Below are 26,922 nucleotides of genomic sequence, written 5' to 3' on the forward strand. Positions count from 1 at the left end.
CCGGAATCCAAACCCTGGGACCCTTTGAGTCCACAAGCTGACGCTCTATATCCAGTGATGGCGAACCTATGACCCGCGCTGTCAGAGAGTGACACTCTGAACTCTTTTTTTTTTTGGTTGATTTTTCTCTTGTGTAAATGGCATTTAAATATATAAAATAAATATCAGAAATATAAGTCTTTGTTTTACTATGGTTGCAAATATAAAAAAATTTCTATATGTGACACAGCACCAAAATTAGGGTTTTTCAAAATGCTGACACGCCGAGCTCAAAAGGTTCGCCATCACTGCTCTATCCACTGAGCCAAACCGGTTTGGGCTCCATTGATTTTTAGACAGAGTGGAAGGGAGGGGGAGAGACAGGGAGAGAGAAACATCGATGTAAGAGAGACACATCAATTGGCTGTGTCTCACATGCTTGGGTGCTAAGGATCGGGGATCAAACCTGCAACCAGGGTACGTGCCCTTGACTGGAATTGAACCCATGACCCTCAGTCCATGGGTCAAATGTTCTGTCCACTGAGCCAAACCGCCTTCGGCTGAATTAAACATTTCTAAAAATTTTATAGTATGTGAATTATGCCTGAATTTATAAAAATTAATTTAAGCCGTAGCCGGTTTGGCTCAGTGGATGGAGTGTCGGCTTGCGGACTGAAAGGTTCCAGGTTCGATTCCGGTCAAGGGCATGTACCTTAGTTGCGGGCACATCCCCAGTAGGAGGTGTGCAGGAGGCAGCTGATCGATGTTTCTCGTTGATGTTTCTAACTCCCTATCTCTCTCCCTTCCCCTCTGTAAAAAAATCAATAAAATATATTTTTTAAAAATTAATTTAAAAATTATTTCCTCAGATGCACTAGCTGCATTTCATTTGGTTGGTAGCCACATGTTACTAGATTGGACAGTGCAAATATAGAATAGTTCTATCACAGCAGAAAGTTCGGTTGTACAGCACTATTCAAAAATAAATACTTTTGCTTAATGCTTTTATCGCATCTCATTTTTCAGTCATTCAAATAATCCATAAGTAAATTATTGTTATAAAAATGCAAATATACAGTGAAAACCCAAATTAATATAGATTACCACTTGTCACAGTACTTTACCCCAGGTAAGCACTATCATCTATTTACTCTGTATCTCTCTGGACCCTTGTGATACTTTTACATATTTGTAGCTCTATATCTGCTTTGCAGTTGTTACTGATGATACTTCTATGATAATGCTTTTAAGTAGCTTAGTTCTTGGTTTCTTGAAAATTTTTGAATGTAAGTATCCTACACTCACTAGCGTTTTTCTCATCCATAGGTGATGCTGGAAGCAGAACCCCAAAAGACCAGAAGGTAAGTTAGAATGGGTAGGGGAAGGGTAAAAGATAATAACAGGAAAATGGGAGAAACTTTTAGCCTGACTATTCTGTTAGTTCAGCCATCGACATAGAATCAGTCACCCTGTAATCAGCCCCAGTTGTTGCAGCGGTGGCCGAGTATAGACGTTATAAGAAAGCAAAAGAGATTATTTAGAGAGCATGCACTGATTGCGATATGAATGTAGAACTTGGCAGCGCTCAGCTATGTGAGATTAATCAAGGAAAGCTTCCTAAAGCTGATTTCTGAACCAGATTGTAAGAAAGCAGTTTTGCCTGATAAAGTAACCATAAGTTTCCAAATACAGCTAATTCTATTTTTGTTTTGTTTTTTAAAGACAAGTTACTTCTTATTTTAAAATTATTCTAACCGATGCTGCTGTTTCAAAACTTATTTCCCTCATCCCCTTCCTTACAGCTCCGTGAAGCGATGGCTGCCTTAAGAAAGTCGGCTCAAGATGTCCAGAAGTTCATGGATGCTGTCAACAAGAAGAGCAGTTCCCAGGATCCACATAAAGGTTAGGGTCAGGAGGTACTGCAGTATCAGGGGGGTGAATTCCTATAGAGATTTCATGGATAACTGGCTTTGTTTTAGCTTCTCAGAATCCTTCTCCACCTCTTTTGGGTTCTTTTAACACGTCAGGCTATACAAGTCAATATCATATTATTTGTGATTTTGTTTTTCCTTGCTGTCTGCTTAAGTGTTTTGCCTGCCGTTTTGCCAGTGTGTGATGGCTTTATCTGAATAATTTTTTAACTCATCCTCATGGGTACTTCTTCCAGATAGAGATCAGAGAGAAGCAGTCTGAGAGAAGCTTTGCTTGTAGAATGGGTTTGTTACAGGAAAATGTTTTATAAATGCTTCTTCTCATTTAATGAGTGGTGGTTAATGTTATTAATGAGTTGTAAACAGTTGGTTAAAGTGACATGTTCTTGAATTACATGTGACTTTCAGTTAGAGTTTTTCCTGTTAGCATTACAGTTGTCACCTATGTTTTATGTTTCCACCCTTGACCAAGAGAGCAGCAAAAACGGCTAAGGATCAAAGACTATCCCATTTTCCCTGATTACCCTACTACCCCCTTTACTTTTTCATTCTCTCTCCAGTCTATGCCATATTTCTTTAGAACAGTAGTTCTCAACCTTCCTAATGCTGTGACCCTTTAATACAGTTTCTCATGTTGTAGTGACCCCCAACCATAAAATTATTTTCGTTGCTACTTCATAACTGTAATTTTGCTATTGTTATGAATCATAATGTAAATATCTGATATGCAGGATGTATTTTCATTGTTACAAATTGAACATAAAGCATAGTGATTAATCACAAAAACAATATGTAATTATATATGTGTTTTCCGATGGTCTTAGGCGACCCCTGTGAAAGGGTCGTTCGACCCCCAAAGGGGTCGCGACCCACAGGTTGAGAACCGCTGCTTTAGAACAACTTTGTTTTCTTCCATAGGAGCCTTGAGTCAAATGTCTGGAGAACTGAGCAAAGATGGTGACCTGATAGTCAGCATGCGCATTCTGGGCAAGAAGAGAACTAAGACATGGCACAAAGGCACCCTTATTGCCATCCAGACAGTTGGTATGTTCAAGCTAGAGGAAGAACTAAGGAACAACCTGCAGGTTTCCATTGCTGATTGTTTCTCTTCCCCTCAGCCTTGCCTTTTGTCTCGCACAGCAGCCAGGATTTACACAGAAACTGGTGGGTTTTTTTAACTTTTGTTTATCTTTCCCTTTTACTCAGGGCCAGGAAAGAAGTACAAGGTGAAATTCGACAACAAAGGAAAGAGTCTACTGTCGGGGAACCATATTGCCTATGATTACCATCCTCCTGCTGACAAACTGTATGTGGGCAGTCGAGTGGTGGCCAAATACAAAGATGGGAATCAGGTCTGGCTCTATGCTGGCATTGTAGCCGAGACACCAAACGTCAAAAACAAGCTCAGGTACCTAGACTGGGGATTGTAAAGGGAGCAGAGGCCGGGAGCACAGCACCTGTCCTGTTCAAGTCATAATCCAGATCTCACAATTAGCCTTTGTGCTCTTAGTCCCCAGTGGCCAAAAAGTCCTTCTTTTTCTTTGCCACGGGAGTCATGTGGGTGATTCTTTCTCCTTTTTTTTTCTTTTTGTTTTTTTTCCTTGAGAAAACTTGGAAGAGAGTAATCAGGATTGATTAATGGTTAGTAGGGGAATAGGGAATCATGTAGGAGGAAGAAATAAAGTGGAGATTAAATGGTTTTCCGAATAGGAATCTGATAGTAGAACTAGAATAAATTGCTTTTGGGAAAGTGGAGATATATTGGTTAGATGAAGAAAATTCTTAACTCTTGAGGTGGGAAGAAAGAATAACAGGAAGAAAGTAGTAGACTGGAACATCTTCCCTGAGGTGGGAGCTAGGATAAGATAATGCCTGTAGGTCATGTTAAATATAATTCCCTCATCTTTCCACTATCACTCTTTCCTTACAGATTTCTTATTTTCTTTGATGATGGCTACGCTTCCTATGTCACACAGTCAGAATTGTATCCCATTTGTCGGCCACGTGAGTGTCCCTCCTTTCTTCCTTAGTTCTATTCATCTTCCTCTACCTTGTATTTCTTTTAAGGACAACCAGTTGATAAGTCCTAGTGTTTTTGTTGCTTCTGTCTCAAAGAACATAAGTTTGATTAAAGTCCTTTGGGAGATAAAGTTTATTTTTTGTGTTTTTTTAAAATATATTTTTATTGATTTCAGAGAGGAAGGGAGAGGGAGAGAGAGATAGAAACATCTGCGATGGAGAGAATCATGGATCGGCTGCCTCCTGCAAGTCCCCCGCTGGGGATCGTGCCCACAACCCGGGCATGTGCCCTTGACCGGAATCAAACCTGGGATCTTTCAGTTCCCAGGCCGACGCTCTATCCACTGAGCCAAACCGGCTAGGGCAGGAGATAAAGTTTTATGTGTTCATCTCCAGTGATGGGTCTTTGTAACCAAAGAGGGAGACACTGGAAGATCACGACTGACTTGGATGGACAATCATATTGTAGATGTGTTTTGATTTCATTTCTAGATAATTTAGGTTTGAGAAGATGTTAGTCTCACTTCTTCCCTAGTCTCATACTTCAGCTGCTGTGTGCAAATCTGTAGGCTGCTCAGTGCTTCCTATAGAAGTTGTGTTAGATGGGGGCTTCATGGTGTCCTCTGTACTTGTGACTCGGGTTTGGGTACAAACTCTCACAGAAGAGTCAACTAACACTGCTGTGTTTCCACATAACAAGGCAGTAAATGCGTTCAGGACCCCTTAGAAGCCCCATAGAGAATAAGAAGGAAGGATACATTTTTTTAAATCAATTTCATAATGCCAACCGGTCGTTTTTAGTTTACTTCTAGACATACCAAGTTAGCAAGAATTTTCACTTGAATTTTCGTAAGCAGAAACATCCACTTTATAAAAAAATGAATGACTCACCTGTATTTATATATTGCTTATTTAGTATTCACTTGATTTATATGAGCATTTACCCATTAGGTTCAATACTTCTAAGTGGTCTTAGCTTTGCTTCCCTTGAGGTTATGATTTCATTTATTTTTCTATCCTCCCAACTTAAAAAATACCAAACATCTCCTTGCCAATCATTTTTTCTTACCAAGACATGCCCTACATGCCCTCTCTCAGTCCCACTTCTTCCTTGGGACAGTGAAAAAGACGTGGGAGGACATAGAAGACATCTCTTGCCGAGACTTCATTGAGGAGTACATCACGGCTTACCCCAACCGGCCCATGGTGCTGCTCAAGAGTGGCCAGCTTATCAAGACCGAGTGGGAAGGCACGTGGTGGAAGTCCCGCGTCGAAGAGGTGGACGGCAGCCTAGTCCGAATCCTCTTCCTGGTACTGTTCTTCCCTAGTTTTTGAGGCAGGAGTCGGGGTGGGTTGGGGAAGCATAAAAGGCAATAATGAGGACGATTTTGTAAAACTTCATGGTTTTCCTTTCTTATCCTATCTGTCTGTTCTCACTATTTTGATCAAAATTTACTTTGTCCTTCTTTTTGTTCCTCTGTGAATGGTTGAAAATAAATTCCCTGAATTTAATTATGACACTAATCTATATGGTTTGTTTTTGGTTTTGTTTTTTGTTTTGTTTTGTTTTTTGTTTTTATTTGTTTCTTCTCTAGGAACAGTCACAATGCATGTAGGTACAGAGCAAGCAGCCAGTTTCATTTGTCCATGGTTAGGGTTTGGTAGCATGATGGGACAGAGAAGAAAGGATCAAGGAATTGGAATTGGAAGTCTTGTTGACCTTTCAAGGTCCATGATCTTTCAAGGCCCAACTTAACTCTTAGGTCTTCTATACCCATTCTTTTCTCCCCTCTCATGCCTTCCTTAGAATTATATTTCTCCTCTGAGCTATCCCAGCATTTTGTTCCTCAGGCCTTATGATCCTGATAGGGATTCTCATACTTAGTAAAAACATCTGTTGCTCCTGAAATGTCTTATAAACAAGGAACATGTTTTTCTTCCTTATGTTTCTAATGCCTTATCATGGAGCCCAGCACCTAAGTTTATTGAACAGATAAGGAATTTGGGGCTCATCAGGGAGATTTCCCCAAGGAGGCACATGATATATATTCTCCACAAATGGCAGGGTAGATCTAGCCTTTAACCCATTCTCTCCCTCCCTGCCTCCCGATCCCTCAGGATGACAAAAGATGCGAATGGATCTATCGAGGCTCTACACGGCTGGAGCCCATGTTCAGCATGAAGACATCCTCTGCCTCTACATTGGAAAAGAAGCAAGGGGGACAGTTCAGGACACGTCCAAATATGGGTATATCCAGAAAGATACCCTGGGAGAGGGTGGAATGGGGCACACCAGCAAAGGTGATTATAGACCGTGGCTATCCTTTGTTTACCAGGATGACACTACTGACTCATTGGAAACAGGACGTGTGCCCTGAGTTATTTGCAGTAGTGGTGATGGATTTGTGGTGTCGCCTCCACGTGCTGTGGCTCTGATTCGTTCTAAACAACCACATAAAAGTCTGAAACAACTGGCTTAGGTTAGGGGTATTAGTGACCTCTTACATGAGGATAACTGCTTTTTGTTATCTAGGGTCAACTTTCTTAAAACCTAAAATATTTTTGCTTTTATATGTTCCTGGCATGCTTTGGTTGATTTTTCCTGACTACATTAGTTGACCAATGAATGCATTTTTGGAAGTTTTCACCAAAATATAACAGTTACTAACATAAATTGTCTTAGGCAGGTTATTAAGTCAAAGCCAGCTTATGCCAGTATTCCCACTCATTGGTATAAATATTGGGAACTGACAGTCTTAGCGCTTACTCAGAATGTTTCCATTTATGCTTTTTTATATTAATATAAATTGAGGGTCAGGTGTGTTCACAAGTACAAGTGACAGCTGTCATCTTCTCAATAGTAACTTTCATTTTTCCTGTAGGTGCTGTGAGGAGCAAAGGCCCTGTGGTCCAGTACACCCAGGATCTAACCAGCACTGGAACCCAGTTTAAGCCAACGGAGCTGCCTCAGCCTACAGCCCCACCTGCCCCATCTGCTACTACACCCGTCCCACCTGCTACCCCCATCCCACCTGCTACCCCCGTCCCACCTGCTACACTCACTCCGCCTGCCCCACCTGCTCCACCTCTGTCCCCCCCGGCAGGTGACACTGAGTGAGTGCTATTCCTTTTTTTTTTTTTTTTTTTGCTAGTTTCTTTCATATTTCATATTTTCTGTATCTTTTATCATATCATCTCTTCTCTAATCTCCTAGAAGCTTGGAAAGCCAGCTTGCCCAGTCACGGAAGCAGGTAGCCAAAAAGAGCACCTCTTTCCGGCTAGGATCTGTGGGCTCTGGTCATTCCTCCCCTACGTCTCCTTCACTCAGTGAGAATGCCCCTGGTGGGAAACCTGGAATCGGCCAGACATACAGGTGAGAAAATCTCAGGCCCTTGGTGGGGGCAAGGAGGTGCAGTGTGGACTGAGTAGTCACAGGGAGGGAGGTTCCTTGGCTCCAAGGGGTTATGATGGTGAGGAGTTTGGACTTGAAAAGAAAGTTTTTAACCTTGGAAATTTCCAGGAAACAAAATATAAAAATAACTGAATTAGACACGGGGTGCCTAGAAATACAGAATCACCAGAAAGTCATTTGTTAAAACTTCTCATTAAATGTGATGGCATCATTGGTTCATAAAAAGGGCACGGTACAGCCACTTTCCTTGCATTGTGAGAGTTAATAAGGACATTTATAGGACACATGGCAGGAAAAAAAGCATTGGTAGAAGACTGACCTCTACTTCCATAATTCACAGGCAAAAAAAACTTTTAAGAAAGGGTATATACACTGTTGAAATAGAGATATTCTCAGTCAGTAAAGAGTAACCAGGATGTTTCATTGTCCAGGTTTTTTGGGAAGGCAAGGGAAAAATCTGACTTTCTTGTGCCATCTTTAGCTTCAGGGATAATTACTCAACAGAGAGATCCTGTTGCATTCTTACCTGATCTGTTGCATCTCATTTGCAGATCACCTTTAGGCTCAACATCTTCTGCGCCAGCACCCTCAGCACCACCAGCATCCCCAGCATCCACGGTCCTTCCAGCCCTCCCAGCACCAGCAGTCCTTCCAGCCCTCCCAGCACCAGCAGTCCTTCCAGTCCTCCCAGCATCAGCAGTCCTCCCAGCATCCACAGTCCTTCCAGTCCTCCCAGTAACCACAGTCCTCCCAGTCTCCACAGTCCTCCCAGCACCCACCGCCCTCCCAGCCTTCCACGGCATGCTGGAGCGTGCCCCGGCCGAGCCCTCCTACCGCGCCCCCATGGAGAAGCTTTTCTATTTGCCTCATGTCTGCAGCTATACTTGTCTGTCTCGAGTCAGACCTATAAGAAGTGAGCAGTACCGAGGCAAGAACCCTCTGCTAGTCCCACTGCTCTATGACTTCCGGAGGATGACAGCCCGGCGCCGAGTTAACCGCAAGATGGGCTTTCATGTTATCTATAAGACACCCTGTGGCCTCTGCCTTCGGACAATGCAGGAGATCGAACGCTACCTTTTTGAGACTGGCTGTAACTTCCTCTTCCTGGAGATGTTCTGTTTGGATCCATATGTTCTTGTGGACCGGAAGTTTCAGCCCTATAAGCCTTTTTACTATATTTTGGACATCACCTATGGGAAAGAAGATGTTCCCCTATCCTGTGTCAATGAGATTGACACAACTCCTCCACCGCAGGTGGCCTACAGCAAGGAACGAATCCCGGGCAAGGGTGTTTTCATTAACACAGGCCCTGAATTTCTGGTCGGCTGTGAATGCACGGATGGGTGCCGGGACAAGTGAGTTGGTGGGGTATTGCTGACCCTGCTATGGTTGCCTTTCTTTCCACCTCTTCCTCTGCCTTATATCTGCACTCCTTTCCCCATCTCCCTTTACCTTCTCCCTCAGCTGGAGCTCCTGCCTCAAGGTCTCCATGAAGTTATGTAATAGAGATGCTGGGGTTGACTTGGCCCCACTGCATGACCCTGGGTACATGTGTCTTGTGTTTGTTTCTTTCTCTGATTCTCCTTTTCCTTCACTTTTCTCCAGTTGCCACTTCGTTTCATTCTCTTTTTATCTTATTCTCACAGTCATCTTCTTACTCGGTCTTTTCTTTTCTCATTTACATATATGAAGGAAGAAAATGAAATTTCACTATTCTATCACCAGCCATTTATTAGTACTTCTTGGTTTTAAAGGAAGTCTCACAGCTCTACCTATCTTACCCTTCTATCTTATGTAGGTCCAAGTGTGCCTGCCATCAGCTAACTATCCAGGCTACAGCCTGCACCCCAGGCGGCCAAATCAACCCTAACTCTGGCTACCAGAACAAGAGACTAGAAGAGTGTTTGCCCACAGGGTAAGTATCAGGGGAAAGTGAGGAGCATGCTCTTGATTTTCTATTCTTGTAGAAACCATCAGAATTCTAAAAATTGAAACCAAAAATGGAATAACTGAAACAGGCATTTATTTTATCAATTGAATCTCATTTACTGAAATCCCAGCACATATTACTTCCTTGGACTTCCCTTGAAATGAAAACATAGAATGATTGAACAGTGTCTAGAAATTTTCTGTTGCAATCAAAGGTGATCTTAATTTTATAGCTGTATGAATGTCCTAGCAGATTACGGCTTGCTCTGGCAAATGAATTGTATTCAGAGAGGAAAAGAAGGCAGAGACTTGATTACTTAGGACTTTGTAAATCAATAAAAATGATGGTCAAATTCATGGTGCAATAGGAAGCTGCTGGAGATTTTTAAGGAGTCAAATGATCTGACCTGCCTTTCGAAGATTACTCTGGCTTCTGTCTAGAAAATAGGTTTTAGGGCAGCAAAAGAAAAATTTGGAAGCCCAGTTAGAAAATGTAAGAGAGAGGTGGTGGTTGCTGGTACTAACAAGAGTAGTAGAGGTGAAAGAGGATAGATTTGGGGAACATTTGGAGGTAGAGCTACAGAACTTGGTAGATTGACTATGGAGTGGGGTAGGGAAGGGACAGAATCAAGGACAGTTCCTAAATTTTCTACTTTAGCAACTAAATTGGGGCTTTTTTACTGAGATGGAAGACCAGAGGAGTTATAGGTCTAGTGAAATTCAGCTTCTTTCCCAGCTGTATGAAGCTTGGGATGCCTGTTAGTCCAAGTGGAAATGTTGAAAAGGCAGCGAGATTTCTGAGAGAAGTGTAAGGACTGCACAGGAGTGGTATTTAAAGCCTGGATGAGTTCACCGAGAGAAAATATTGATAATAGCGAAGAGAAAGGGGCCCAGGAGTCAGCCCTGGGCTCTCCAAATAGAAACTGAACAGAGGAGGTAGAGCCAGGTCAGGGAAAGAGGTGAATGAAAGAGTGAGATATAACATGGTAAATTGTTTACTTATGAACATGTGAACTAACAAACCTAGTGCTCAAGATGCATAATTAGGAGAGAGAATGGAAGAAGAAAGGAGAAAAGCCTCAATGAAATAGAAAATTTCTCATAATTAAAGGGTCTGTATTTCCAAATTGACAGGGTCAGTCAGGTCCCAGTGTAATGAATGAAAATAGATCCCCACTAAAACACATGATAATAAAATGTGACCACTGCGCTCACAGAACACTGAGGGCTAAAAGAAAATCCTAAAAGCTTCTAGAGAAAAGAAATAGATCACACTTACACAAAAAATGATTCAAAATGACTTCAGCCTTCTCAAAAGGCTGTTTTTCTCTCTCCCTCCCTTCCTCAATTTATTTATATATATATATAAATAACATTGAAAGCTAGAAGGCAATAAGGAATTTATTCAAAATGCTAAGGGGAAATTATTTCTAACCTAGAGTTCTAAACCCAGACAAACTATCAGATCAGTGTTAAAGTAGACTAAAGACATATTTTAGACATGAAATACATTCAGATTTTTCATTTTTCCAATTCTCAGAAAGTTACTGGAAATGTTTACCAAAATGAGGGGATAAAGTCCAGACAGAGGAAGGCATACAGACAGACCCATGAAACAGAGGCTCTAACTCTAAAGAGGGGTGAGAGCCCTGGCTGGGTGGCTCAGTAGGTTGGAGCATCATTCCATGTACCAGGAGATTGCAGATTCAATTCCCGGTGAGCGCACGAACAGGAGGCAACCAATCAGTGTTTCCCTCGCACGTTGATGTTTTTCTCTCTCCCTCCCTTCCTCAATTTATTTATATATATATATGTAATCTTGGGTGAGGAGAGGTGAGAGGAATCCCACAGATGATAGTGAAATGAAGGGCAGTGAAGAAGGCATCCAGGCTGACAGCTGTACACTGGATGTAGAGAACAGCCAGTGTGAGAACAGGCCAAACCTGGCTGCAAAAGAGACTTTGGGAAAATGAACGTTAATAGAAAACCTGCTGTGTCAGAGTAGCCTCAGAGGAGATTGAGACTACTGAGGAGCTCAGGAGATGAATTTGTGCTGAATGCATATTGAAAACTAAGCAAACACAGTTATTAGCTTTACCTGCATTACTGTATCATGTTTTCATTTTTTTTTTTTAAATATATTTCATTGATTTTTTACAGAGAGGAAGGGAGAGAGATAGAGAGTCAGAAACATCGATCAGCTGCCTCCTGCACATCTCCCACCGGGGATGTGCCCGCAACCCAGGCACATGCCCCCGACCGGAATCAAACCCGGGACCCCTGAGTCTCTGTGGAAAATCAATAAAATATATTAAAAAAAAAAATTCGAATCTTGTAACAATATTTAGATTTGCTAATGCTGGGTGGTAGATGGGTGTTTATTGTATCTTTTTTACATGTTTGAAATGTTACATTGAAATGTTTTCAAAGTTAACCACAAATAATATATGACTCCTGCTTAAACCTCTTGAATGGCTCCCAACTCTACTTTGGATTTTATTCTAACTCTTAATCTGGTGACACTGTACTTGCTGTCTTGCTCCTTCCTATCTCTCTCCCTCCAAAACTGTTCCAACCACACTGATATTCTTCAGTTCCTGGATCCAGTTCTCCCAGTATTTGCCAGCCTACCTTGAGGGCCTTTGTACATACTGTGCCCTCTCTTGGCGTCCTCCCACTATTCTTTGCGTAGTTGTCTTCTTTAACCTTGAGTGCTCTCAGCTTTATTCTGACCTCAGAGAAACTTTTCCTGGTCACTCTAAAACTAGGTCCTTTTTGCTTTCTAATTTTGTCATTGAGCACCTGTTTGTGTCCTTTATAGCATCTGTGACAACTTTATCATATTTGTTCATTTGTTTTTGTTCTGGGGTTCCCCCCCCATTAGAATGTAAGCTCCATGAGGGCATGTCTTTCTTGCTCCCCATTATATCACCAGCAGCTAACTTACCCAGTGTTTGGCACATAGTAACAAGTAAATTTTGTTGAATAAATGATACTGACATCTATTTTATTAACTACTAGAGGCCTGATGCACGACATTTGTGCAAGGGGCTTGGTCCTTGCAGCCCCAGCCGGCCCTCACAGTCCCGGATGGTTGTTCTGCTGTTCGGTCTAATTAGCATATTAGCTCTTTATTATCCTGTATAATAAAAGCATAATATGCTAAGTGTCTGGTCCCCTGGTTGTCTGTTGAACCAATCAAAGTGTAATATGCTAATGATATGCTCAGCTGCTATGACGTGCATTGACCACCAGGGGGCAGACAATCAACTGGTAGACCAGTCACTATGATGTGCACTGACGACCAGGGGGCAGACACTCAATGCAGGAGCTGCCCCCTGGTGGTCAGTGCACATCCATAGGGGGAGCGCTGCTCAGCCAGAAGCGAGTTTCATGCTGGGCGAGTGCAGCGGTGGTGGCGGGAGCCTCTCCCGCCTCCATGGCAGTGCTAAGGATGTCTGACTGCTAGCTTAGGCCCGCTCTCAGTGGACCTAAGCCAGCCATGGGCAAACTACGGCCCGTTTGAAATGAATAAAACTAAAAAAAAAAAAAGACCGTACCCTTTTATGTAATGATGTTTACTTTGAATTTATATTAGTTCACACAAACACTCCATCCATGCTTTTGTTCCGGCCCTCCGGTCCAGTTTAAGAACCCATTGTGGCCCTCGAGTCAAAAAGTTTGCCCACCCCCGGACTCTGTTTGATGCTTCTCTGCCTCTGTATCTATCTTTTTGTTCATCACATCATAGTTTCTTAGCTTTTCTCCAGGTTAGGCATTCTGGTATTCACTGTTACTAACTATCTGTATAAATCACTTTTCCCCCTCAGGAATTATTTCCTTGGGCTATATTCCTAAATGAAACAAAGAGCATAGTTCAATAAATCTGCTCACTCAGTCATTATGTCATTAAGAATTATAACAGTTCAGTGGATGCTCTAGTGATTGTGTCATGACTGATTTTATTGAATCCTCCTAGAGTTTATGAGTGTAACAAACGCTGCAAATGTGACCCAAACATGTGCACAAACCGGTTGGTGCAGCATGGACTTCAGGTTCGGCTACAGCTGTTCAAGACACAGAACAAGGGCTGGGGTATCCGCTGCCTGGATGACATTGCCAAAGGCTCCTTTGTCTGTATTTATGCAGGTTGGTAGTGAACCATTTGCTTTCTGGAGTTAGGACATGGTGGGGAATTGAATCAGAGACAAGTTTGAACATAAGAATAAAATGCATGACACCTGAACTGGGAGTAAAAGGTGGCCAGTATTTTCTTCTGTAAAGAACATATGAGTGATGTGCCTGTCTGGGTGGGTGTGGGAGGGACAAAAGTGCTTCATAAGGATAAGAGTGAAAAGGGATGAAATTGTGAGTGTGATGTTCCAGAGAAGGGGCCTGATAGTAGAATCAAGTGTATCATTTTCTCCCACATCACACCACCCTGTCACTCCACCCAGAGACCTTTTAGCAAAGCTGAGAACTCCTTTGGTAAACAAAGTAAAGAGGAACAATAGGAAGGCAGAAGCGGCAAGATTTAAAACTACAGTTAGCTTCTCATATTCTCTTAGTGAAGACACAAGGGAGGAGGTATCATCAAAGGCAAACAAGACACCATAGTGGAGGCATTTAGACTTTATGTGCTGGTGCGTTAGGTATTGCTGGAATGACCCTTATTCTTTCAAAAACAGCCGCATAACCCTGGAAGGCCTTTAATTCTCTTCATTCCCAGGCAAAATTCTGACGGATGACTTTGCAGACAAGGAGGGCCTGGAAATGGGTGATGAGTACTTTGCCAACCTGGATCATATTGAGAGCGTGGAGAACTTCAAGGAAGGATATGAGAGCGATGCCCCCTGTTCCTCTGATAGCAGTGGTGTAGACTTGAAGGACCAGGAAGATGGCAATAGCGGTACAGAGGACCCCGAAGAGTCCAATGACGATAGCTCAGATGATAACTTCTGTAAGGATGAGGACTTCAGCACCAGTTCGGTGTGGCGCAGCTATGCTACCCGGCGGCAGACCCGGGGCCAGAAGGAGAATGGGTTGTCTGAGACGGCTTCCAAGGACTCCCGTCCCCCAGACCTTGGGCCCCCGCATCTTCCTGTCCCTCTCTCAATCTCTATGGGTAGCTGCAATCCACCGTCTTCTGAAGAGACGTCTAAGAGTAAGGTAGCCTCGTGGTTGAGCTCCAATAGTGTCAGTGAAGGTGGTTTTGCTGACTCTGATAGCCGTTCATCCTTCAAGACCAGCGAAGGTGGGGAAGGCCGGGCTGGGGGAGTGAAAGGGGAAGCTGAGAAGGCCTCCGCCTCAGCGCTGAGCTTCAAGGATGAGGGAGACATCAAGCAGGCCAAGAAAGAGGTAAACTGCGAGCAGTGGTGTCTGTGTAACTGGTACAGTAAAAGCTTTAATGCAGCCTTCACACAGATTATTTACTTGATGGATATCTCTGTCAAATCTGATTATCTCCCCTCTCCACCCAGCACAGTCCTGGTGTTCATTTAAAGAAAGAAATATTTTAAAATCAACCTGCTGGGTTGATTCATCCCAAAGTAAAGGTTTTATAAGTAATTTCTAAAAATTAAGTGCTATGTCACGTTAACTGTGTCATTGCTCTCTTCTCTTAGAGAAATAAGAATCTAAAATCTATTTTTCATGATGCTTCAATTTACCACATTACAGGTAGTGAACTTGTCCCTTGTCCTTGTAAGACTGCCCATGGTGTTTTCCATGAACATTTTATGCCTTATCATGGGAAAGGGTTGAATATGAGAATATGGTTGCTCCTGTGGAGTTGCAGTCATTTCTCCACACCTTACTTTAGAGAGTGTACTTCTCACTGGCTAATGTCTTTGAGGTCATTTGAGATGAATGCTAAATGTTGCACTTACTACCTAGGACCATAAAAACATTTAACCCTTCACTGGCTGTCTTTTCCAGGAACCTGATGACCGAAACAAGGCATCAATGTAAGTGCCTCTTTTAGACCTGTTTCCAAGTCTGTCTTCTCTCAAGCCTTCAAAAGAAACAGCCATTAACCTGACTTCTCCCATCTCTTCCCCTCCCGTCAGAGTTACTGAGAGCGCTCGAAATTATGGTTACAATCCTTCTCCCATGAAGACTGAGGGACTTCGCCGCCCACCTAGTAAGACTAGTATGCATCAGAGCCGACGCCTCTTGGCCTCAGCTCAGTCCCACCCTGATGTAAGTGACCTTTCTCAAACTGTACCTCACCCCAGCCCTGTTTCATTCAGAGTCTGAGTGAAGGAACATCCTTCTCACCTCACCAAGTCCTTCCCCGTAATTACTGTTAGATCTTTTCTTGCTTCTTTGGCCTTGACTTCCTGCCTCATTTTCCTTCATCCAACATGTAATCTTCCTCTTACCATAATCTCAGCTCCTTTGTGCCTGGCCTTAGGTAAGAGCCGTTTACTCTCTTCCCTCTCACTCTTCTGCCTCCCCAGGATGTCCTGACACTGTCCAGCAGTACAGAAAGTGAGGGGGAGAGTGGGACGAGCCGAAAGCCCACTGCTGGTCAGACTTCAGCCACAGCAGTTGACAGTGATGATATCCAGACCATCTCCTCCGGCTCTGAAGGCGATGACTTTGAGGACAAGAAGAACATGTCTGGTAGTCTGAAGCATTTGGGGGGTAGTTGGAAGGGACTATAGGAAAGTTGAGATAGAGGTGTTTTTGCTGGTTTATTTATTTGGTTCTTTAGATTCCACCTAAGTGAAATCATATGGTACTTGTCTTTGTCTGACTTGTTCCATTTAGCATAATACCCTCTAGGTCCATCCATGTTGTTGTAAGTGGTAAGATTTAATTCTTTTAATGACCTAGTAATAATATTCCATTGTACATATGTATCACATCTTCTCTATCCAGTCGTCTATTGATGGGCACTTAGGTTCCTTTCATATCTGGACTATTGTAAATTATGCTGCATTGAACATAGGGAGCATATATCTTTTTAAATTAGTGTTTTGGGTTTCTTCAGATAAATACCCAGAAGTGGGGGTTTCTTCAGATAAATACCCAGAAGTGGAATTGCTGGGTCATAAAATAGTTCTATTTTTAATTCTTTGAAGAACCGCCATACTGTTTTCCATAGTCACTGCATCAATTTGCAGTCCCACCAACAATGCACAAAGGTTCCCTTTTCTCCACATCCTCACCATTTGTTTGTTGATTTATTGGTGATAGCCATTCTGACAAGTATGAGGTGATATCTTTGTGGTTTTAATTTGCATCTCTCTGATGAGTAGTGACCTTAAGCATTTCATATATCTACTGGCCATCTGGGAGTAGAGGATTTTTTTTAAGAAACTAAAAAAAAAAAAAAAAAATTCAGATCCTAAAAGTTAAAACGTCTTTATGAGGGCTCCCAGCTAAACTGTTAATATTGTTTCACATGTCTCCTTACTCTCTTCTCTCCATTTCCCTACTCTTCCCTCAGCTCCTTTATCTAGCAGATCTAATCCTGCTTGGAAAACTGCAGTTTAGAATCTTTTCCTCAGTCCCAGCTTATTGTTATTCCTGAGCTGCAGCGCGTGGGATGAAATGGGGGTAGACTATCCATCATGGGTTGGGATGGGTCGTGAACCTGTTCTCTTTCCTGCCTAGGTCCAATGAAGCGCCAAGTGGCAGTAAAATCAACCCGAGGCTTTGCTCTTAAATCAACCCATGGGATTGCCATTAAATCAACCAACATGGCGTCTGCGGAAAAGGGGGAAAGTGCGCCTGTCCGTAAGAATACACGCCAGTTCTATGATGGTGAAGAGTCTTGCTACATCATCGACGCCAAGCTTGAAGGCAACCTGGGCCGCTACCTTAATGTAAGACCCTTTCCCTCACCTGCAGATGCTGGATTATGCCATGATCCTCAAATTTCTAGTGCTCTTAACACAAGTATATAAATCTGCCTTTTCTTGTTATAAATTCTTGGTCTCAAAGGATCTTAAAGAGGTAGTTTTCTAAACTTCTGCTATGATGGGGAGGTTTTCACTCAACTCTCACTCACCCTACAAAGCCAGATTCTGTTTCCCTGGTTCTTATTGATCCTGTCATTAAACCTACAGCACAGTTGCAGCCCCAACCTGTTTGTCCAGAATGTCTTCGTGGATACTCATGATCTTCGCTTCCCTTGGGTGGCCTTCTTTGCCAGCAAGTAAGAGGGAGTAAAGAAAGAGGGTGGTTGGGTAGGAAAAGCAGCCCAGGATTGGGAAGGGGCAAGGACTGTTGAAATTCTAAGGGCCCCTCCTCCATGTGTGAGCCAACTTCTCCTGCACAGGCTATAACCCCAGGCACCTGGATTATCTGCTGTCTTCACACCCCATCCTTTTCTTCTTTGTAGGAGAATCCGGGCTGGGACCGAACTTACTTGGGACTACAACTACGAGGTGGGCAGCGTGGAAGGCAAGGAGCTGCTTTGCTGCTGTGGGGCCATCGAGTGCAGAGGGCGTCTTCTTTAGAGGACAGCCTTCTTCCTGAGCTTCCGAACCCTTCCTGACTGACCTTTCCTCAGGAACCGGGTCTTCCTCCCTGTTGAACTCTGACCCCCAAGTCTCCATCCAGTCTAGCTACTCCCCCAGCTCCTAGATAGAAATGGGGGTTCTGGATCAGGAGATCCCTTCCAATGTGGTGCTAGCAGGCTGGGTCCTTCCTCCACCCCCTAAGGCCCTAGGGGGCTGGGAGAGGTTACCACTCTTAACCTGGGCCTGACATCCCTTCAGTCCTCCTGTTGCTCATCCCTCCCATCCTACCTTAGTTCAAGTGTTCCTGCTTCTGACACACTGTATTCCTGTATGAGGGCTGTGTACTTAATGTCCATGGTTTGTATCATTTCTTGAGTCTTTTAATAAGATGTTAAAACTAAGATTGTGATTTGATTTTCTCTCCGCCTCCATACTCCCAATTCTGGGTCTGTCAATGAGGGATCTGTTTTCCCCCATCCTTCCCATTGGGCAGCTGTCAATCTCCTACCTTTTCTACTGTTGCTTTTTCTTATTTGCCATGTGAAATTTTAAAAGAAAATTATGTAACTGTGAGGAAAGCATGAGAAAGTCTACCTTAGTTTATTTAGTTGATCCCCTTCTCAATTCCTAATAGTCTCAGACACTTGTTGCCATGTTTTACTTAATCTTCAATATATTTTATTTAAAAAAAAAAAACATTAACAGTACATTTTGGTCTGAAGTGGTCCCATTGCTAAAATGCCAGGTGCTAGTTGTAATTCTGGCTTTAAAACCGAAACCCCAAATGTTTAATAAATTAAAAAAAAAAAAAAAAAAGAACTAGTTGCCATTCTACTCCAAACCAACTAGCCTAGGGGAAGAGGCCAGAGAAAGGAGGCAGTAAGATCTTGGACCTGTGACTACAAGGACAGCTGGCAGAGAAGTAACACAAAGACTGTCTGAGCAGTCCCCAGTATGGCCCCCACTTTTTGGCAGAGGTAGGGTAAGGGTCATGTGTACCCTCCTACACTTAGTTCATTTACATCTTCGGAAAGAAAAAGTTAAAGTCAGCTCAGCTTTGGTTTCTGGTCCAAGTTAGGGAGCTTAGAAAGGTGAGCCTTGGTCCAACTTTGGCAGAATGAGGCCCACAGGTGGGACAGTAAGGCACGACCCTGGCTCTGGAGGTCAGGGAGTCAAAGGCAAACAGCTAGGGCCAAATTCTGAAGGATAAGGAATGTGAGTTGGTGATGCCCACCCCCAGGGCTGAGGAAGGGTCTTGAAAGCAATAAAAAGGACAACTTGGAAGTAGACCGTCCTCCTCTAACAAAGACTGTAACCAATCTCCCCAGGTAGAGACGTGGGGATAGGTTGGTTAGGATTTGGTTTAAAGGCAACTGGGTGACAAGCAGAGGGTGGGGGGCACAGAGAAGAACTCTCCTCTGGCTTTCTCCTTTCTCTCCAGAGCTTAAAGTGACCCTATGAGGGGTAGGGATAGTTCCTTGGCTTTACACATTAATCTGAGGGGTAGCAGGGACAATGGTTCAGTCATTTTTACGATGGTTGTTGTTGAGGATGGGGTGGCCATTGGCTAGGGCCCGGCTCTTTGCTCCTCCCCCACCTGGAGCCTCCTCCCCCTCTGAGCTCTCTGTTTCTTCCCGGTCACTGCGTTCATCTTCTACCTGCTGTGGAAAGGGATAAGAAGGGTTACTTGATGTCCTCAAACCCCTAAATACTGCCTCTGTGCGGGCTTGTTCCAGCTATTCCCAGGGCCCCACAGTAGTTTTCTAGAGGGTTGCTGGTATGGGAGGGAGTTTAGGCAGTTTTTAGAGTTGAGGGTAGTAGGGCCTATAAAATGGGGAGAGGGCTTTCACCTTTCCAGTTATGAACTTGTGGGCCATTCGCAAAATGAGGTAGGCCCAGAAGATATGCAGCATCTGTAGCACTCCCATCATGGAATTGAAGAAGTAATAGCCAAAGAAGGCAGGATAGAGCTCCAGGGGGTACACCACAGTGCAGTGCAGGATCCTGGCAACGAGAAGGGAGAGAATTGTAAACATAGAAAGGAAGAGGTGAAGATGGAGATAAACGGGAGGGCGGGGCAAGACTCCTGATTTCATGAGAACAGGAGTATAGCCTGGCCTCTACTCACCAGAAGGGTAGGATGACCAGTCGGGTGATGATGAAGACAATGGCAAAGACGATGAAGATGTTGTTGCAGGTGTTTTTCCATCCGGCATAGTTGAACATCTTGGCTGACTGCACAGACAGCCCCATCCGTCATCACAGGCTCCTGACTCTCCCGTACACATTCACACATGCACCCCAGTTACCACGCAGGCTCCGTGCCCCACCTCCTTGGTCCCAGGAATGTCACACAAACCCCAAAAGGAGACAGAGGGACAGGGGGACCTGCACCAGGGTCTCTGGGTTTGAAGAAATGCCCAGAAAGCCTGACCTCGAGCAGGTAGTCGGAAGAGTCGTGCAGAGCCATGATGAGAGTCCCCGCCCGGATGTAATTGGCGAACCAGGAGAAGCTGATGAGGATGATGGTGGCCACATGGTGGATGATCTGTTCCTTGAAGTCCTGCAGGGAAGATGTAGGCTCCAGGGGACCTTCTTCTGTTCCCCGGCCCCCACTATTCCTTCTTCCTCCCCCTCACTTGTAGTTCCCCATATCCCACAGCTCCATCCCGGGCACCCAGAAATCCTAGTCGAGGCTACTCATCACAGCTTCATGTTGGCTTCTAGGCTTAATGGCACAGCCCCTTGACCCACCTTTCGCTTGACGTCAGAGGCGATACTGAAGAGCAGGGACCAGTAGAAAGAAAGTTCAATCATGTAGTACCAATACTGGGAAGGGATGGTGCTCTGGGAGAGAGGAGAGAATGAGAGATTAGATAAGGGGCCCAAGTCACCCCTCTAACACCAGCCCTGCTAGCAGCTGAGATGAGTTTAGCACCATAACTCCAGTCCCTTCTGGCATGTGTTCTAGAGACCATCTCTAAGCATCCTAGTCCCGTGCTACACTGATTCTCCTCATCACCCCCATATAAGGAAGTCAGAACCCCATCTCATACCTGTATGGGATATCCCTCCCAAACTTTCTTCATGTCATAGAACCAGGGTTTCTGCAGAGAGATGATGACAGGTTAAAAGAGGAGGGACCCGAATTCTATGCCCACCCCCGCACCTTGTCAAAGACCCTAGTCCCCCACCTCCTAGTAATCCCCACTCACATCCACAATGACAGCCATGCCGGCAATAAAAGCAATCAGGTAAAAGGTGAATCTCCAGCTGGAAAAGGAAGCGGAAACAGCTAGGACAGTGGGTGGGAGAAGGGCACAGCCCTCCAAGTACCCCAGAGATCCTCAGGAATGTCATGAAGAACCAAACTGACCTCACCTGAGGGACATCTCGCCCTGCACACAGCCATGGCCCACCCCTCCCAGCAAGATACATCAGACTTTCCTCTGCTCCTCCAACCTCCCCCACCTGGCTTCTCGGAACTTCTTGAGGAGACTGGGCCGGTCCTGGTTGCGACGGCGGCGGAACCAGCGCTCTACCTGGCGGCCAGAGAGCCCACTCTGCCGGGACAACAGCTCTACCTCGGCCTGGGTGGAGGGAAGAAGCCCATCCATCACATTTCACTTCCGACCTCAGCAGTGCCCTCACCCTCCCACCTCCTCCGAGGGTTAACCTTGTATGAAGTCTGTACCACTGCTTTCCCATCTCTTCACCCACCAGAAATGATATCCCACCCCATTCCGCTTCCCTCCCCACTAGAACTCAGTGACTCCTCAGGCAGGTCCGGCTCACCTGTTTGGGGTGCTTGCCGCCGGTCAGATAGAAATGCTCCAAGGTGGGGTTGGGAGGTGCCCGCAGCCGCGTTTTCTCCTTGACATTCAGGAGGGCGGCCAGTGGTGTGGCCACGTAACTGGGGAAGGGAAATGAGTGAGAAGCACCTCACTGTCTTGGTAGCCCCTAAGCTGGGAGGGGAAAGGACTGCAAGCTCAGACGACTTTATCCCGGGCCTCAGTTTCCTGGCAATCCCCACGCTGGCCTCCTTGGGCTGCTCATAGCTGACAAAGCTGCCTGTGTTCCCAAGTGACCGGGCCGGGTGGAGGGTGAGAACAAATAGCCATTGACAGAAAGGGCCCGGGTGCTGAGCCCTCGGGAAGACAATGCTGCCTTCAGCGGGGGACACACGGTAGGCAGGGACCTGGGTGGCCAGAACACCAGGGTCTAGGGCCAATGAAACAGCAAGAGACAAACTTGAAGTGCAAGCAACGGTGTGGCTGGCAGCCAGGGAAGGCACGGGGGTGGGCTGGTATGCTCACAGCTCAAAGAAGTATCGAACGATGAGGAAGAGCAAAGCCAGGGGTAGTGTGATATAGAGGTCTGAGGCTTTGGCGTAGACACGTCCATCTCGGTCTTCTAGATCAGCCCAGGTTAAGTTCACAGGCAGCCACAGCCGTTCCCACCAGAAGTAGTCATACAAGGTCTGGAGCATCCTGGGTGAGGAGGAGGGGAATAGAAAGGGCATTAAAGGGGACAGCGACGGGCGGGGGAGAAACAGATGCAGTTTTTATGGTTTAACCAAAGGAGCAGGGGGCAGAGACTCGAGCCCTGGGCCCAGGTCCTGGTCATGTGGCCTTGGACAGATCAGTTTCCTCATCTGTGATATGATAACTTTCCAATTCTAACATTTACTATTTACAGCAACTGAAGGTAATGCCGACACCCCCACCCCCAAGAAGTCCCGATTCCCTAGAATAACGATGCCAGGTTTCCCGTCCGTTTGCTATCCCAGCACGGAGGACAGGCAGGGTCTGGTCCTAGGAGCTATAGCCAACCAGCTGAGTCAAGTCAGGGCCTTCCCTTCCTTGACTCTCCAGCCACCACATCCAGTCCCACCCCCCCACCCCACCCCATCCCGTCCCCCCAAACAACAACTGCACGCTTCCTTGCCGGGGAACTTCAAAAACAGATTTCAGGGCTGGAGCAAACCTTCTCTTCCCTTTCCCTACAACCCACAGTCCCTAGGGGAATTAAGAGGCCAGAATAAAGCAAAATTATGTGCCCAAATGGGCTGAGCACAAAGACAATCCGTGGGCTACTGCACACAAGATCAACACCATGCCAAGCCGCCCAATTCCTACACATAAAGCAGAAGAATCCTATCAGCAGTGTCTTTTCAGAAACAAAGTAAAGGCAAAGCTGCAGAGGCCAGAGAATCGAGACAGCAGACCCAGAGCTCTGGTGGGATGTGAAGCTATTGCTTATTAAGGCGCACCTAGGACATAACACACTAGCCTGCAGAGAACGCCCGTCACAGCACCTCCAGCTCAGGAAAGAGCTGCTGCTTTCCCCGCCTCCCCCTTTCCACCGCTGAAAGAGAAAGGTCCTTGTGATGAGGAGGGGCAGGGACCCCCTGGACACTCTGAACGAGGAAGGGAATGGTCTGTGGCCCGGGAGGGGCCAGCAGCTGCTTGGAGCTGCGAGAAGCAGCAAGATGGTCCTGAAGAGCCAGTGATGCTGGAACCAGTACACCTGCCTGGCAGTCTTGGGACTGAGCAGTGAACACCGGGCAATACTTCCCAGACTCCCTGCCCCTCATCCCCCCGGGACGGGCTGGCCTTGGCACTAACAGCTGACACAGAAGGAAGGTGGTCGCGTGTCCCCGCCACCCACACTCGCACCAGGGAGGAAGGAAAGAGAGTGGAGAGATTGTTCTCCACTGTGAAACTGGAGACCAGTGGGCGCCCCTGGCAGGAGACTGATCAGACAGGTCACAGCGGAGCAGAGCGGAGCCGGGCTGGTCCTCCTGCCGCTCCTCCGGCTGTTCCACCCCCACCCACCACAGAAGCACTTGCGAAATCCCTCTCAGCCTGTCACGGGTCGGTATTCCAGCTCAAGGACTTTACCCTCTTGTCCCCACTCCAGCTCACTCCTCTCTCAGATGAAATCAGAGGTCAGCACTGACAAAGGAGCTCCAGCTCCGCCTTCCCCCGATAGCACCCGTGGGTGCCTATGTTCGTACGTACTCACATGTACACACACACACACACACACACACACACATTCCAGGCCTCGGCTCACGAGGGCACAGCCCCTTCCTTCTCTACCTTCGTCAGAATAAATATTTAATTAAAGAGATGGAAGCCCTCAACCGAACAAAATTAAACATAATTATCCACAATGGAACGTTTCCCACACAACCGCGCGCACACTCACACTTTTTTTTTTTCGAGGAAAAGTGGTAGAAAATAAGGTAGAGAAGGATCAAGACAATGCCAGGATGTGGTGGCACCCCTGGCTCCGCCCCCCCCTTGCCCCCTTTGCTCAGCCTGACTAGAGGTGAGGAAGGATACCTGACCCAGCCCCTTGACTGATGTGTCTCTTGGAGTCCAACTTGTCCTCCAGTGAGATCGATAGCCCAGGGTAGAAACAGGCCTAAGTGCTGGGCCCCATCCCCACCCTGGTCAGTGGAAACCGGCAGGGAAGCTTCTCTTGACAGGAACAAGTTGAGGATGAAAGATTCAGAGGGGTCCTGCAGGGACGGGGGAGCCCCTCTCTCCGATTCCTGTGCCCCAGCAATGCCTGCTGCCAGTCTCATCCCTACAAAGAACGTGAGGAGCTGGGGAGGTAGGCAACGAATGTGTCAGACGGCGGTCAAGGACAAGTGCCCGGGCAGTGCAACTATCTCAACCCCAGGACCAAATATACCTCTTGCCTTCCAGCGCCGGCAGGAAGACGGGTGTGAGCGGTGAGCAAGAAAGCATGATGTGTCAGGCCTTCAGAGATGCGGATTAATGGGGGCTCTCCCACACCCGGGTTCCAGGCTTTCTGTGACCACAGCCTTCCCTTGCTGCCGAGTCCTTCCATTAGCAGAGGAGCGCTATCCTTTCCCCTCCTCCCCCCAACACACACACACCTTGCCCAGCAGAGACACCAGACTCCACAGGGTCTGGACTTCCAGCTCCACATGGGGATCGAGGGGGAGGGCAGACAGCAGGGGCTCCCAGCTGGCCTGGCTGACACAGCCCCACCAAGCTAACAGGTCTGCTCCTGACCCAGGTGGCAGCCCTGGAGGCTTCTTGGCACCAGCACACCAAGCGAAGCAAGGGATCCCATAAACAAAAGGCTGGGGCAAGAGACAGGGGGGTGTGTACTGAGGAGAGGGAGCCGACCTGCTTTTCCAGGCCCTCTTGGCCCTCAGGGCAGTTCCTTGATTTTCTGATAGAGAAAAATCACACCTACTGATATTCTTTCCACTCCCAGAATTCACTCACCCCACAGGCAGGACAAGACAATAGGGGTATATGTGTGTGTGCACGTGCGCAGGGGCGATGTCTGTCTGTCTGTCTCTGTCTCTCTCACACACACAGATGCCACTTTCTGAGGCACAGGCTGGAGAGGAGCCAGCAAAGCAGGGATTTCATGGGCATTGGGTTACCAGGAACTTGAGCTCGGCTCAGCCCAGTCCCCACCCTTCGCCCCAACTCTGACTGCCTCCTCCAGACCTTCACAGATGGATGAAAAGGGGCAGAGGGTTCCCATGGGGGCTTGTACACCCCGCGTGCTGGGAGGGCAGAAGTTTGAGTCTGCGAGAAAGTAATCTCACGGGCCCAAGTGCAGACAGTCCCACCAGCTCTCAGAGCTCGGAGGAATAACTGAAGAAAACATAACCAAATCAGCAAGGGAGAAGAGTGGCCACGAGAGAGGGTCCTACAGGCTCCCGGCTTCCACGGGAGCTTGAGGCACAGCGAGAAAGAAGTGGGAGAGGACCCGGGTGGTCTTCCTTGTTGAAAACCTTTCAGGTAGTGAACCAGAAGGCTGCGAGCAATGGGTGAAGAGGTGCCACAGCCCCAGGCTGCCGTACAGGCCCCCAAATCTAGCTTGTCTAGACTGTCCCACCAGAAGCCCCAACACACCCACTACTGCAGAAGGCTACAGCCCCAAGGGGCAGGGAGAGGCTGGCAGGTTGACGGGGCAGATAAGCGGCAGCGCTGAAGGGCAGCCAGCCTGAGTCCAGTGTCCGGGAGACAAGCAGGCCTTTCCTCCCAGGGGGAAGGCTGGGACGGAGGCCCCAGCGCGGGGAGTGGATGGCGGGGTCCGAGGAAGACAAGAGCCTCTCTTTAGAACAGAGTCGCTGTATGACCAGGGCCGGGCCCTGAAGGATGCCGCTGTAGACAAGTCCTCACTCACCCCTACGCGCCCCATCACCAGGGCAGTCAGCCACCCAAATTCAGGCCCCATCACCTGGCCTGTGGTGTGGGATGGCAACCCCTCCAACACAGATGTGGGGGGACCATCCCGGATTTGATGCTCTGGGAAGAGGGGCTCATCCCACTCCTCGGGATTCTCAGAGACCCCAACCTGGGGCCTGGCAACTCAGGTGGCTGAGACCAGGTTTGGATGCCAGGAGCCTGGCGTGGGGTGAGAAAGACACCCCCAAACTCAGGCCAAAAGTTCGTGCCACACACCTGTAATTAACCTACTTGCCAGAGAACCTCGGGGCCAGCAATTAGCAAGATGTGGTCCAGAAAACCAGTTTCTCCAGCGGCTCCCCCTCCACCCCTGCCACACACACCCCATAACGGTCTAGGAGCCGTGCCCTTGGGGGGCCGGGCGGACTCCCTGAGCCACTCCTTCCCGTTTCCCGTTAAGCACATGGGCGCTCCGACCGCCTCCCGAGCGGCCACAGGGCGCCGGCCAGAAGGAAAAGCAACGAGACCCTGCTCGCCCCTCCCACTGCCGCCGCGGGGCCCTGCCGGCGGGGGCTCTCCCGCCCAGGGTCCCCCAGCCTCGCTAACCCCCCACCAAGCGGCGCCCGGGTCTCGGGCCCCCCGCCAGCAGCGCCGCGCCCCGGAGCCCCTCCTCCCGGCCCTACCTGTTGCCCCGGAGGCCTCCCCGCGCTCCGGCGGCGCGTCCCGGGACGCAGAGGCGCCCGGCCGCCTGGCCTCCGGCGGCGCTGGAGGCCGCGCGGCCCTCCCGGGCCCTCGCCAGATCGCGCCCCGGGAAAGGCCACACACCCAGACTCACCCCGTCCCGGTTCCTGCATGTACCGATCCCCAAGGGGAGTCTAGTCAGAATAGAGTAGACCTAGTCATCGTGATAAACAGGAGAAATGTTACTTATCTGTGTCGTCATACTTCGGAAGTTCGAATCTGATGCACCTTTTCCATTCCATATTCAT

General features: G+C 47.0%; 2 protein-coding genes and 1 long non-coding RNA gene across 10 annotated transcripts in view; 1 reads left to right on the forward strand and 2 right to left on the reverse strand.

The window, feature by feature from the left end:
- Positions 1 to 5,130, reverse strand: part of LOC111827325 — a 9,142-nt gene extending 4,012 nt beyond the window's left edge. The window contains exon 1 of the long non-coding RNA XR_002830839.1: positions 4,999 to 5,130. This is a non-coding gene — a long non-coding RNA (uncharacterized LOC111827325). The remainder of the gene's footprint in view (positions 1 to 4,998) is intronic.
- Positions 1 to 18,145, forward strand: part of SETDB1 (SET domain bifurcated 1) — a 23,526-nt gene extending 5,381 nt beyond the window's left edge. For 3 of the 7 annotated variants that reach the window (XM_023759326.1, XM_023759324.1, XM_023759325.1), the window contains exons 4-22: positions 1,306 to 1,340; positions 1,782 to 1,881; positions 2,829 to 2,954; positions 3,117 to 3,318; positions 3,841 to 3,914; positions 5,050 to 5,240; positions 6,048 to 6,177; positions 6,791 to 7,043; positions 7,144 to 7,302; positions 7,893 to 8,696; positions 9,140 to 9,256; positions 13,250 to 13,419; positions 14,000 to 14,628; positions 15,208 to 15,236; positions 15,339 to 15,471; positions 15,732 to 15,897; positions 16,894 to 17,105; positions 17,349 to 17,437; positions 17,624 to 18,145. In XM_023759326.1, coding sequence (XP_023615094.1) covers positions 1,306 to 1,340; positions 1,782 to 1,881; positions 2,829 to 2,954; positions 3,117 to 3,318; positions 3,841 to 3,914; positions 5,050 to 5,240; positions 6,048 to 6,177; positions 6,791 to 7,043; positions 7,144 to 7,302; positions 7,893 to 8,696; positions 9,140 to 9,256; positions 13,250 to 13,419; positions 14,000 to 14,628; positions 15,208 to 15,236; positions 15,339 to 15,471; positions 15,732 to 15,897; positions 16,894 to 17,105; positions 17,349 to 17,437; positions 17,624 to 17,741 — 3,737 coding nt within the window. In that variant the 3' untranslated portion in view covers positions 17,742 to 18,145. The remainder of the gene's footprint in view (positions 1 to 1,305; positions 1,341 to 1,781; positions 1,882 to 2,828; positions 2,955 to 3,116; positions 3,319 to 3,840; positions 3,915 to 5,049; positions 5,241 to 6,047; positions 6,178 to 6,790; positions 7,044 to 7,143; positions 7,303 to 7,892; positions 8,697 to 9,139; positions 9,257 to 13,249; positions 13,420 to 13,999; positions 14,629 to 15,207; positions 15,237 to 15,338; positions 15,472 to 15,731; positions 15,898 to 16,893; positions 17,106 to 17,348; positions 17,438 to 17,623) is intronic. The other 4 variants (XM_023759327.1, XM_014461282.1, XM_023759329.1 and 1 more) reach the window with 4 other exon arrangements.
- A 250-nt stretch (positions 18,146 to 18,395) lies between these two features.
- On the reverse strand, positions 18,396 to 22,234 carry CERS2 (ceramide synthase 2). 2 transcript variants are annotated; one of them, XM_014461289.2, is made up of 10 exons: positions 22,061 to 22,234; positions 21,540 to 21,657; positions 21,216 to 21,334; positions 20,960 to 21,017; positions 20,801 to 20,851; positions 20,499 to 20,591; positions 20,179 to 20,307; positions 19,873 to 19,979; positions 19,595 to 19,748; positions 18,396 to 19,402 (listed from the first exon to the last, which is right to left on the reverse strand). In XM_014461289.2, exons 1-10 carry the CDS (start codon positions 22,231 to 22,233, stop codon positions 19,265 to 19,267), a joined length of 1,140 nt encoding a protein of 379 aa, XP_014316775.1. In that variant the 5' UTR covers position 22,234; the 3' UTR covers positions 18,396 to 19,264. The 2 variants fall into 2 exon arrangements, with proteins under 2 accessions (XP_014316775.1, XP_014316774.1); XM_014461288.2 differs by having other exon boundaries at positions 18,396 to 19,405.
- Between the last annotated feature and the right edge of the window lie 4,688 nt (positions 22,235 to 26,922).

The sequence above is a fragment of the Myotis lucifugus genome, unplaced genomic scaffold (genome assembly GCF_000147115.1).
Source record: "Myotis lucifugus unplaced genomic scaffold, Myoluc2.0 scaffold_151, whole genome shotgun sequence".
Classification (NCBI taxonomy): Eukaryota; Metazoa; Chordata; class Mammalia; order Chiroptera; family Vespertilionidae; genus Myotis; species Myotis lucifugus.

Bases quoted from the DNA above. Each gene is read 5' to 3' on its own strand.
- CERS2 (XM_014461288.2), bottom strand. From the start codon at position 22,233: ATGCTCCAGACCTTGTATGACTACTTCTGGTGGGAACGGCTGTGGCTG. The intron at 20,592-20,800 runs GTATGAGATGGG...CCTCTCTCCCAG, and splicing joins GGGAGGGATATCCCATACAG to AGCACCATCCCTTCCCAGTA. The intron at 19,406-19,594 runs GTGAAAGCCCTC...CCCTTTCCACAG, and splicing joins ACAAGTTCATAACTGGAAAG to CAGGTAGAAGATGAACGCAG.